The 12,911-nt window shown below is 40.5% G+C and overlaps 1 protein-coding gene across 1 annotated transcript in view; it reads right to left on the bottom strand.

Moving 5' to 3' along the window:
• Positions 1-12,911, bottom strand: part of EDIL3 (EGF like repeats and discoidin domains 3) — a gene marked incomplete at both ends in the record, with an annotated part of 230,553 nt that overhangs the window by 105,345 nt on the left and 112,297 nt on the right. Inside the window, one exon of the mRNA XM_082301980.1 lies at positions 7,961-8,089. Within this exon, the coding sequence (XP_082158106.1) occupies positions 7,961-8,089 (129 nt within the window). The remainder of the gene's footprint in view (positions 1-7,960; positions 8,090-12,911) is intronic.

Genomic DNA, 12,911 nt, shown 5'->3' on the forward strand with positions numbered 1-12,911 from the left:
AACTAAAACGCTCAGCTGGATGACCTACAGAAATAATTGTACGTTATTTAAGACAGAAGAATAAATGCAAACTACATGAATATCCTGGGTATTCCTATGTGACAGCACCGTGGGTTTTGCTTGAGATATTTTATGAATACGAAGGGATTAATATGTAATGCAGACTGGTTTCTGCCATTAGACAATTTTATCATCATACTGAGCTTCAAGCACAAGTACTGATTTTTCAAGTTTTGCTTACACAGGTAATGAGCCTGATGCAGTATTCTTCTCTCCTTCTGTTCAATGCTTGCTCTCAAAAGTGTATCCACATGAAAAAATACTGCTTATAACTTCAAAAGAGTAGCTAGACTACTGAATGCACTCCTGCACCTTCCTTCTAAGAGGTGCTTTGGTTTCTTCAAACTTCTCATTGGGCCTGTAGCATAAAAACAAGCCCTGATGTCTAATTTTGTTTTCCTTCTTTCATTTTTCAGAAAAATTTCCATGCAAATTGTTCAATTTCCAAACAATAAAGCCACACAAAAATCTTTCAGCTGGTTCGATGAGCGATATCTGTGTTTTATATATTAATAGGGAACTGCACTGCCATGTGCCAGCATGAGTTCCTAACACAAACACAATATTTTAATTCTGCCTCCCTGACACACCTACACATACAGATGGATGAGCACAGTATTTCATACAGGAGCAGAACAATAAAATCAAGAAAAATATCTGAATTACCAAACTCATCCTCTTTTATTTTTTTCCTAACAGCTGCTTCCTACATGGGTGGATCAGACCACACCCCTGTGTGACAAAATTCTAAGTGATAAGTGTTGTTTCATTAAACAGTCAGATTTCATTTCAAGATTTCGTTTATCTCCATTATCTTCCTCACAGGAATGTGCTGGTGCATCTGTAAGAAACCTGCTGGTGCAACAAAGACTGAAAACAGTTCTTTTAAGACTTCAGGTGGCTGTGTTCATCTTCAACCATCACAGCTGCTGAGAGTGACTTATGAGTTGCTGTGTTTACCAAAGTGGGTACAAAAAGTGAAAAAAAAAGCAAAATAGATGCTTTGTCCAGCCAAAGTTTTCATGTGTTCTTCCTTTAAAAAAAACATCTCTCTACTGTGGTTCTTCAACTCTTCTCTTCCCTGGGACTCAGTGCACCCTCAGACATTTTATTATAATATTTTTGTTATAAGAAGAGTAATGTATGATGTAGACATACAATGGGATAACTACTCTTGAATTTAGAGTGAACTGCTTTCATTCAGTACTTTTTATTATTAATTAAAATATAAAGAGAAACTTGTTTAAAACATTGCCATATGTTGTCTTTATAATGTAGAACATGAACAAATGTAATCTTTTTTGCAATCAAACAGCAATTCCTGCATTTTTGGAACACTTATTTCTTTCCACTTTAAGAAAAAACAAAAAAAATCCCAAAACCAAAACCAAACTAATCCTTATGAAAGACACTAATTAGGGGAAGACAGATTTACCCGCCTACAAAAAAAGTTTATAATGGCTATTGACAACCTAAGTGACTTTTACACCACAGAAACACACATCTTCTTAAAAGCACCATTCATTATGCAGTTCAGTCAGTACAGAGGTTGGAAGGAACCCAACCCCTCTGTTCAATATTGCCATAAAACCCCAAAGCAATCAGGAAGATCTATTTCTTCTCACTATGACACCTTATGAAAGAAACTTAGCTGTCACCAAGGGCTGCTTAAGAAAAGCCTCAGCTCCATACCCAATTCTCGTTAAAACAGGGAAAAAAAAAAATCAGAAGGAAACTTTACCACAAAATGCTGCATGAAGAATCTAGAAAGTGTTGTAAGGATCTTCTGACAAATAAACCTTACCACTTCTCTTTAGGATAGGTCACTGTTGCAGTAAAATACACCACTGAGCAAAGGAGGTTTTGAGAAGGCCACTGAGAAACGATTTAGAAGTACAAGGAAAACCATCACATTGCATAGAAAAGGCAACAATTTTAACTGGTTGCACAGGAAAAGTAAGAGGGCACATAACAAATGTCTGCAAATAACAAGTGGTGTGCAGAAGGCATTCAAAATCTGCTTTTCTTCCAGACAAAGAATGAAACATTTAAAGATGCTGAAAGAGAGCAGGTTTGCAATTGAAAAGGGGATTTTTTTCTTTTTCAATATACAGTGAAATACAGCCAATGCTGTGTATAAGGAAATTGTAAAGATCGGTAATTCAACAAGAAAAAAAAAAGCTATTCAAAGTGCGTATGAATAAAAAGAATAAACAATGCTATACGAGCAAATTCTAAGAAGAGTGAAACAAAATTGGTGGGGATATTGTACTTCCTGCCTGGGACCTTAAGGCAATCTCTGTTTTTTACTGAATCAAATACAATCTTCAAGCAGGGGGCAAGCCTCAGCTCAGTCACCAACTGCTTTAACCAATTTATTTGGACTTCAAGGAAAACAACACCCTTCCAATTGCCCCAAAATTTGTGTCACTGTTGTCCAACCTCACCACGCATTTGTCGTAAGATGATCCATCAGCAAAACTGCCCCTGTTTTCACCTGACAAACCCATAATTTGTCACCTCATTAGAGCATTTCCTTTTTCCAGGAAGTTCCCACACACGTTTCCTCGGACTTCTATGAATGGGGCAAACCCACCATGTGCTCCCACACCTGTTGGTTCTGCCATTTCCTTCAGCCCGCTCCTATTTTGGGAACATTTTACTGACTTTTCTTCCAGTAGCCTTCAGTGGCTGTTTGCTTTTATATCCTTTACTGGTGATCTCTCTCAGATGTCTTTCAAATTACCCACTTTATTCCACATTTTAATTAAGTTAAAGTCTAGAAGTTTCAAAAATGAACAAGGATACATCCTTCCTCTTTCCTTTCTTATCTAAGCCACTGATCAAACACAGGAATAGTTTTCAGACTTCAGCTCCACAATGCTTGGAGATACAAGGATATACTTACACATGCAACTGGCTACTGTATTACACAGTTTATTGCTACATCATTAAATATCTTGTTGGTAGTATAATTTGTTAAAACTACTCACAGAGTTAATTTTGGTGAAAATTAACTCCCTCTCCCGCTCCAACCTTAACCTGGTTTAAGTTTAGAACACCCCAAACAGATATTTTTCTCCAAAGGAGAAACCATAGTTTACGTGTGTCATGGGGAGCAAGGGGTGAAAATCTGGTGTCATACAACTGCATGCACAGTGTTACATTAAATTTACCCACTTGGCTCTTGGTATGGCTGGCTTGGAGCAACCTGCATTTGTGCAAGGAAACAATGTGTTTCAGTCTTCAAAACGAAGCAGCTGCATGAAAACCATCTGTGGGCAATGGTTTCTGGAGTGCCCTACCACCTAACTGCGGCCAAGAACGGTTTAACAAGAGCACTCATTCATTGTAACACACAAGATCCAGGTCACATTCTGTACCCTCCTCGCAATAATTTCTTCCTGGTAGCTGGAGAAGTCACTGTGATTCTGCACCTGGGATGGAGTAACCCTGGATGTACGGACAGGCTGGGGAATAAGAGGCTGGGAAGGGACATCCTGGGGATCCTGGTCAGTGACAAATTGGACATGAGCCAGCAGTGCCCTGGAGCCAGGAGGGACATCCCTGTCCTGGGGGCACCAGGCCCAGCATGGCTGGCCGGGCCAGGGAGGGATTGTGCTGCTCTGCCCTGGGCTGGGGCGGCCTCACCTGGAACATTGTGTGCAGCTGTGGGCATCCCAGTGTAAAAAAGACATTAAACTGCTAGAGAGGGTCCAAAGGAGGGCAATGAGGATGGTGAATGGTGTGGAGGGGCTGCATGAGGAGCAGCTGAGGGCCCTTGGTGTGTTCAGCTGGAGAAGAGGAGACTGAGGGGAGACTCATCACAGCTACAGCTTCCTCATGAGGGGAAGAGGAAGGGCAGCTCTGATCTGTGACAGGGACAGGACCCAGGGAGTGGCTGGAGATGGACCAGGCAGGCTCAGGCTGGAGAGCAGGGAAAAGTTCATCCCCCAGAGGGTGCTGGCACTGCCCAGGCTCCCCAGGGAATGGGCACGGCCCCGAGGCTGCCAGAGCTCCAGGAGCGTTTGGACAGCGCTGCCAGGGATGCCCAGGGTGGGGTTGTTGGGGGGTCTGGGCAGGGCCAGGGGTTGGACTTGATAATTCTTGTGGGTGCCTTCCAGCTCAGGAGATTCCATGATTCTACACCAGAACTTGCTGGTAGAGATTATGCATCATGTCATGTGGCCAGCAACGTGTGGCCACTGGCCTTCCCAGCTGTGGCACCACAGGTAAAAGCCACCGTCCCATGGATAGCTGGGATGATGCCTCAAGGTACAATGGTAATCTGCTCTGCCACAGGGCCTCACCTGTGCAGTTTCCCAACACATTTTTGTAGCAGATGTGAATATCACAGGCCATCCACAACATGGAGGAAGAAAGCAGAGAACTCAGTAAAACCCTGGGAAAGGCTTGCTTAAGTTATTAAATGTGTTTGATTAATAACCCTTATTCTTGGAGCGCAAGGATTTCAGTTATGTCTGGCAGAGTTAATGATCCTCAGAATATAAACCCACATGCAAATCAAACCCTTAAATCTGAACCTTTTATTGCTTCAAACTTGAATTTTCCTGGTTGGATCTCTGTCATTTCAGCTAGTTGAGTGGCAGCCAGTAATATATATTGTGACTAATGCCTCAATTTCCTACTTTTTCTGGTAGGCAGTCTCTACCTGATAATCACAAGAATGCATACTGTATATGTCTCTCAAAGTTCTGGATATTTTTCTTTTTCTTTCTTTTTTTTTTTTTTTCTCTGTTTCTTTTTTTCTTTTATTCTTTTTGTGAAAAAGCTGTCCAGTTCAGTTTTTGGGGTATTTCCATCTATTTTGACTTGTTCTAGGCTGTTTTAATATAGAATCACAGACCAGCTTGGGTTTTAAGGGACTTTAAAGATCATCTAGTTCCAACCCCCCAGTTGCGGGGGACTTCTCCCACTCTCATGCAGCCCCTTCAGGCACAAGAAAGGGCTCTGATGTCTCCCTGGAGCCTTCTCTTCTCCAGGTGAACACCCCCAGCCCTCCCAGCATGGCTCCAGGAGGGCTCTTGAGATGAAACTTCATTCCAATCAGGTAAATAAATGCCTCTTAAATAACGGAGGAATATTTAAAGAATAAATTGTCCATGGGTTTCAACAGAAAACCTGTCCAGGTCTCTACCTGAGACAGACCTTCCTGGTTTTGGTTACTTTATGAGCTTTGAAATGGGACATTGTTTCCTTTTTCTGCCTCTAGGTAATCAGAATCTTTTCAGACAACCACAGCCAATTAACATCAGCTTTGCAATAAATAGAGAATATACAGTCAGTAAAATTGCTAATGATCTCTTTTATAGTTTACATATTAATTATTTACATGGGTAAAAGGTCAACAAATCTCAGAAATACTGACAGGGTGTTTGTTGATGTGAATGATAAAATACCAGCTTTGAGATGTATCTTGACTGCAAAATCAATCACCTGGATTAATTGATTTGGCAACAGAATATTAGACATGAAAGAAATCCAAGATAAAAAGCCTTTTGCAAGAGTACCATAACCTGATTTTTGGAATTCCTGACAATGTAGAAGAAGAGATGTGCCTTGCAGTGAGGTCACTTTAATTTATCTCTTTATGATAAATTCGACAGACTTCTTACTTGATTTACAGTGAGTTCAGAATTGAATTGCTAAACTTCATGAAGCAGAGGAATTTGTATCAAAGGAACGCTGTGAATTGAGCTCAGGTCATATTGTATAAGAGTGTTAAAATAACTCCTCCACTGAAAGTCCCACAGTTCTCCCTGACTGCAGATAGCTCCGTGGCTGCCTCTCACAGCTCCCATCCCCAGAGACCCTCTGAACACCTGGACAGGGTATCTGATTTATCATCCCATCTTAAATCAGATTATCTGAAAAGGACTGAATTTCATTCTCCCCCAAAGAGTAACTGTTCACACAAGATTGTCTCCTCTCAAACCACTTCCGCTGCCTTCTGGGGTTGTGGTCTCCTTTAGTGAGTCTGGGCCAGCTGTGTGAGACATTTACCTTGTTCTGAAGTTGATAGAAACCCACTTTGCTGATTATCAGGATCATTAGCTAACAGCTACATACCTCAGTATTTTTAAAAGGATGCTGTGGACCCAGCAAAAAACTGATGAATCACTCCGCGATGCACCAGCTGTATGTTCTTTGCTCATTAATTAGGTGACAAAAGATGGTATTTCACAGGCAGCTCGTGCTCAGCAACGTGTTTTGCTTGATGAAAACCTGTGCTATTTTTTATTTCTTTAACAAAGGTCACCTTCTTGATATTTGATGGAAGAAGGGTTGTGTGCCACGTGACTGGTTCCGTGACGGAGCATCCCTGAGTCCATGTGAGGATATTTTCACATGAGCTCACCCATGTGGCTGGACATCAACCACTCATCTCCATGCTCCCAGTGGAGGAGGTGGATGTACATCTTCACAGGATTAAGTCAGTGGAACTGCCCATGTTACCTACGCAATTAGCTGAGAGTGTGACCAAAGTTAATGAAATTGAATATCCTTATTCCAGGCTTTGGAGACAATTTCTGTGGAGTATTTGAGGGACATTACAGACATGAAGTTGTTAGCTGAACTGGACTGTACTGGTCCCTGACACTTCAAATTTCAGACAAGTATCTAAATGGAGCAATTAATTCAGGTAGGCTGGATTCAGTGCTTATTCACTCTGATCTGAATGACTGAACTAATTTTTACATGTGAGTAGAACTGGATTCTCGACTCTTCACTTGAGTTTTTTACCTTCTAAGTAACAACTGGCTTCCAAATTCATCAACAGTGCACGATTTTAAGAACCATGCTACCCTTGGTTTGAGAACCATTCGTGCACGAAATAGAGAGCCCGAAATTTCTCTCGTGAGCTTCTCCTCAGGCAAGCGCTTGTTTTAAATGACCTTTGAGTGTGAAAAAACCCAGCTGCTATTTAAGTGTCAGACAATACAGATTATATTCATAGGTTAGCACACAACCTGCTCAGTCACCAGCAGATGAATATCCCTCACTAATTGGTTTTGAGTGCTGGTGGGGTGGTGTGAGAAGCAGAAAAGCTCCTGACTCTGTGTGCTCACTACCCAGCAGTAACCAAAACATTCCTGAATTATCAATGATGGTTCCAGCACAAATTCAAAACACAGGCTCACACCAGCTGCTGTGAAGACATGTAACTCTGCTCTAGCCAAATCCAGCACATCCAAAATTTCTTTTCCCATAGGGTTAATTGTCAGTTCTCTAACTACACACTCTAAGACAAGGATACGGACTCGCTGTTCCCAATCTGACCTGAAAATAGGAAACACTCTCCAAATAAATGATGGTTAGAAATAGATCTAGAAACTGTATTTTAAACGGGGTTTAAAATACATCTGTAAATCTGTATTTAAATGTATTTAAAATACATTTTTGTGTCTGATGTAAGTCTGGAGGTTCTGCCCTTGAACTCAGATGCTGTGATTCAAAACATTTCTTCACTATTTATAAAGATATAGGTAAAGAAAGATTTAGAAGATATACTTATTCACAAATTTCAGTTATTCTTTCCCTTTTTTTAGCCTTAATCAAAGCAAACCCACAAACACCACTGAGATAAGAAGACATCCCCACTATTTCAAATATGTTTCTGCATTAAATCCATGCAAAATGTGTTTGCCTTGTCCTTGCCATGGTCTAAAACATGCGTAGCAAATTATGCCCTGTTGTGTCCAGTGGGTTGGTAGTCAGGTCATTTTCTGAAGGCATCAGTGGTATTAGCTTGCTCATAATATAAAGGCCAAAGTCTGATATACTTCAGAAAACCAGATCCGATATTAATCCTCAACAGTTCAGGCAATAAAGAGGCTCCTATCTATAAATACAATAAAATTTACCATGTGGAACTTACTGTGCTGGCAGTGAATCCCATTAAATCCCTGTGGACATTTACAAACATATCCTATGAAAGTGTCGCCTCGGTACGCTTCACTAATTTCACACATCCCACCATTATGACATGGATTAGGAAGGCAGGGTCCTGAGAGAAGGGGAAAAAAAAAGACAGAGAGAAGTATGTACACATCCACAATAACAGCCATAATAATGTCAGTCATTTATAAGCATTCATTAAAGAAATAAAATGCCTCACACAGGCCTTTATATTCCACTAACTCAGTAAAATACACCCTTCACTTACTTCAGATAACTTGCCAGCATGGATTTTTATGAACAAGAAAAAATACGAAACATGTCACTACTCATTAATCACAGCATTATTTTTTAATGCGAGAGAAGACAGCAGACAGTGAAGCAAAATCTTTCTCTCCTGTTAAAGATAACAGGCATTCTAGCTTTTGCACCACTGAGGAAATAGGTATTAATCAAACATGCCTATCATGCACAGAGTGGCATGTACAATGTCCCTGAATGATCACTACATGTCAAGTTAGCAGGCTGAGGAGATCCTTGCTATGGCTCCAGGTGACTTTCTGAAATGTGAATATCTGGGCCAGCAGCTAGCAGCTACCAAGCCATTGCTTTTCCTCTCTGTGCCTCTGTAGCATATCCACTTCAAGATGGTTTCAAAAAACTCTTCTGACTGAATTTTCCTTTTCCCCAACACATCACATGCTAGGATGCATAAAATTTCAGCATGGAGATCTGTAAGGACTGTCATTACTAAAACTTTAAATACCTCTGAATAACAAAATCGTTTGACCTGAGGTCTAGAGTTTACTCATTTAACAGCACTGTAAAAGAGCTACTTACATTTTATTATCTTACTAATACTACCCACAATATGAGTCCTACCAGAAGAAAACTTCATTTTGATGATTTTTTTTCCAATCTCATTTTAAAGAAATCGCAGACATTGTTTAGAAAGCCCCCATTTGCAAGTTTGTCTGTGAAAAGATTTGTAAATTCAATGTAATGCATGTTATTTGCAACCTTTGCTATGTACCCAGAAAAGTGATGATTGCTGCTTGTTGAAATGCAGTGTCATAATCATTCACTCACTTAAAATTGCATTTGGAAAAAAAATCCAAAACAAACAAAAGAGAAAAGAAATCTACAGCACAATTTACTGATAATCAGGACTCGTAATTTCAGAATCACAGAATCCCTGAGGTGGGAAGAGACCGCCAAGGCCATCAGGTCCAAGCTGTGCCTGATGCCCACCTTGTCCCCAGCCCAGAGCACCGAGTGCCACCTCCAGCCCTTCCTGGGACACCTCCAGGCATGGGCACTCCAAACCTCCCTGGGCAGCCCCTGCCAAGGCCTGAGCTCCCTTTCCATGGGGAAATTCCTGCTGCTGCCCACCCTGAGCCTGCCCTGGCCCAGCCTGAGGCCGTTCCCTCTCCTCCTGTCCCTGTTCCCTGGCAGCAGAGCCCGACCCCCCCGGCTGCCCCCTCCTGTCAGGGACTTGTGCAGAGCCACAAGGTCCCCCCTGAGCCTCCTTTGCTCCAGCCTGAGCCCCTTTCCAGCTCCCTCAGCCGCTCCTGGGGCTCCAGCCCCTCCCCAGCTCCGTTCCCTGCCCTGGACACTGCAGTCCCTCAAGGTCTCTCTTGACATGAGGGGCCCAGAGCTGCCCCAGGATCTGAGGTGGTCCCTCAGCAGTGCCCAGCACAGGGACGGTCACTGCCCTGCTCCTGCTGCCACGCCATGGCTGGGACAGCCCAGTGGCCATTGGCCTCTTGGCCCCTGGGCACCCCTGGGCTGTGTCCAGCTGCTGCCACCAGCACCCCCAGGGCCTTTCCCAGCTTTCCAGCCCCTCTGCCCCAGCCTGGAGCTGCAGGGGCTTGGTGTGACCTGACAAGTCACCTCGTTGGACCAAAAAATGAATGAATTGAATGATTTAGACTTGAAAGAGCCGCAAGTTTAGTGTGTCTGAGCATCTGCCTGTTCGAGTTCTCAATTACAAGCCCAGGTTTGACACATTCTCACAGCAGCACCATTCATCCAGACGTCACATTAGTGCAAACCGCACTCTCCCAGCAAATGTTAATTTGCAGAGCATAAAAATTAACTGAATGATGAGGATGTCAGAACACATTCCCCAGTTATTATTGCCATGTGGCTATTGCAATTTGAGAAGCCACGCAGGTGCACATTTCTATTACTACTTTTGTCATCAGCCTGTTCCAAGACAGAGCCCTGCAGAGGCTTTGCTTGTGTACATCATTAAACATGGGGTATGTCTCAGTGAACCAAAAAAACAATGGACATGAACGTACTGCAGATTATTCCAAACGGAATTAGTAGCAAAAAATGGGCAAAACTCGTGAAGAGGAAAACAAGGAGAATGGCTGCTGCATATTTTGCCTTTTCCCATCTGCATTCTGTATTACACTTTAAAAGTGAAGGTACACTACGTTCTTAATTCTAGGAAGACTTGTGTCTTTCAAGTATTCCTGCTTCTGTTCATCGTATTTCTCCTTCATAATAATTTGGCAAGAAATATGTCTAATAATTTGCACTTTTAGCTGCCCAATAAATATGAACTGTGTACTTCTTTCCAAGCCTCTCTTTCCAACACAGTGCTGCAGTTTGGGGAGTACCTGCAGGCAGCCTCATATGTTAATTGTTTCTGTGCAAGCAGATCTCTAATCTTCCAAGAACAATAAATCTTTTAATAATTACTTTCTCATTTTGCTTTCTGCTTTCTCAGTATGGCTTGTTAAGCATGCGTTCGGCCTGCTTTCATCGATTTTCTTTCTATTTTGCATTTTCTCAGATCAGTCCAAACTGCAAAGGCTTAAAAGGTCATCTGAGGTGGATAGTGATAAATATACTGGTGCATGACAGTATTTCTAACTAATGTTTTTCTTCCATGAAGCCTTTTTTCTGGAAAAAAAAAAGCCCCATACCAACAGCATGAACATTTTTTTCCTGATTATGGTTGTTCTGGACAAATAATATCACTATTTTCAATGTAAATATTGAGTATTTTGTTGCGGTATTTTTGTTTGCTTTTGCTGTTGTTCATAGAAACTGGGAGTTCAAAAAATGATTTTTAGAGCAACAAAACCTCCTCATTAATTATGCTGAAATTAAAAAATGACAATCACCAATTTTGATGAGTTAACATTTATTTATTGATAAAGACATGGGTTAGAGCAACCGTGCATTCTAAATGAATGAATGATTGAAAATTCATTTCAGTCTGTGTCACCCTACCATTGCTTCTCCTAATTCTACAAAGGATGAGACCTTGAATTCACACATCTTGAGGTTATTTAAATTGCATTAACATCCAAACATGTGATTCTTTTTAATTTATTTGTTTATCATGCATTTATTTATTTATTTTAACTGGGTCTACAGGACCCCTGATGCAATTTCTGCAGATTTGAGTGTCTTGAAGGATCTGGGGCCTAATCCTGCCATCATTCCACTGAAGCACCAAAAATGTAACGTGTAAGATCTGGGAACAGATCTGGCCAGAGGATGAGAGGTCCCAGCAAACTTCCATGGGGATGTGTAGGTTTTTAAACAACATGGTATGGAATTCTGGATAATTAATTCCATGACAGTCTGATTAATATGGCCTGTTACTCAGATCTATTGCAGCAAGTTCAAAAATATCCTTTTTTTTTACAAAAAAAAAAAAAAAAAAAAAGAAAGGCAAAAACTAATAAAAAAACCCCAAAACAACCAACAAAAGAACAAAGCAAATATGTCAACTAATTTTCAAAACCAGTGGACTTCAGGGATTGTTTTTTTTTTCAGATCAATAGTGCTGTAATACTTTTACAGGTAATCTTTAAGTGGCTTCCAACACAAAGAGAACAACAACATTTGATCAATATTAATGAGCAGAGGAATTCAATGGTATGGTTTCCAGGCATTTTTATCCATGTTCATATAAAATAATGTCAGCAAGATTAATTGTGCACTCAAAGTAATAGATCTATTCACTTTGCTGCTCTTTTGAGCCCTTCTTTGTTCAGTTCCAGGGGTATTAGCCAACATAATAAGTGCAGTCCAAAATACATAATTCTGTTATTCAACTGAAATCCCATGCTGTTTTTAAAAAAAATATTGGAAGTTAACTTAAAGCATAGCAGGTTTTAAATTTTAGATGTTCTTACTAAAACCTTTGAGACTTTATAGATGTATGAATCAAACAAATGCATCCTCAGCAGAGCTGCAAAGGGGCTCAAGGCAGAACCATGTTATCTGTTTTCTTCTTTGACAAGTAGAGTCAACGAAAGTTTCATAATAAAATCTTGTGTCATGCAACACTGCAGTGGAAAAATGCATATTTGAGTAAAACCGTCAGTTCGTCTATAGCAGAGAAAGCCAGGAAAGCAAGGAAAACAGTTCAGTGGCAGCCTCTAAAAAACAGCATAAGCATTTATTTTGCCAGATATAAAATCTGCTGATGCTTTGGTGGGAAAGACATTCAAAATTACAGGAGATGTCATTAAACAAGAAATCAGCATTAGCCCATCTTCCTGATTCAGTTGGATTCCCCAAACTCAGAAGTTTGCTAAAACAGAAAGGTGACCAAAAATCAAATCCCACCTTTTCTTACTAGGTCAAGATTAAGAGACAAATATAAAAAATGTAAGGAGAAAATAAAGAAAAAAAAGTATACTCCAGTGGAGTAAAACATGCAAAATAACCCATTTTTTTACAAGTAAAATTAAGGAAAATGAAATAAAAACATTAAGACTTTTGATGGCATCAATCCATTTTCTCTATATGTAGAAATAATATGACTTTAATGAAGAATACTAAATTAGATATTGACCTTGATATACATCAAGGCGAAAATACAAAGCTAATTGCTTCATTTATTCTGTGGAGTATTACTGAAGTAGGATTAATAGATAATGTTATTCTGATGATATAAT

This window comes from Coloeus monedula (assembly GCF_965178545.1).
Source record: "Coloeus monedula genome assembly, chromosome: Z".
Classification (NCBI taxonomy): domain Eukaryota; kingdom Metazoa; phylum Chordata; class Aves; order Passeriformes; family Corvidae; genus Coloeus; species Coloeus monedula.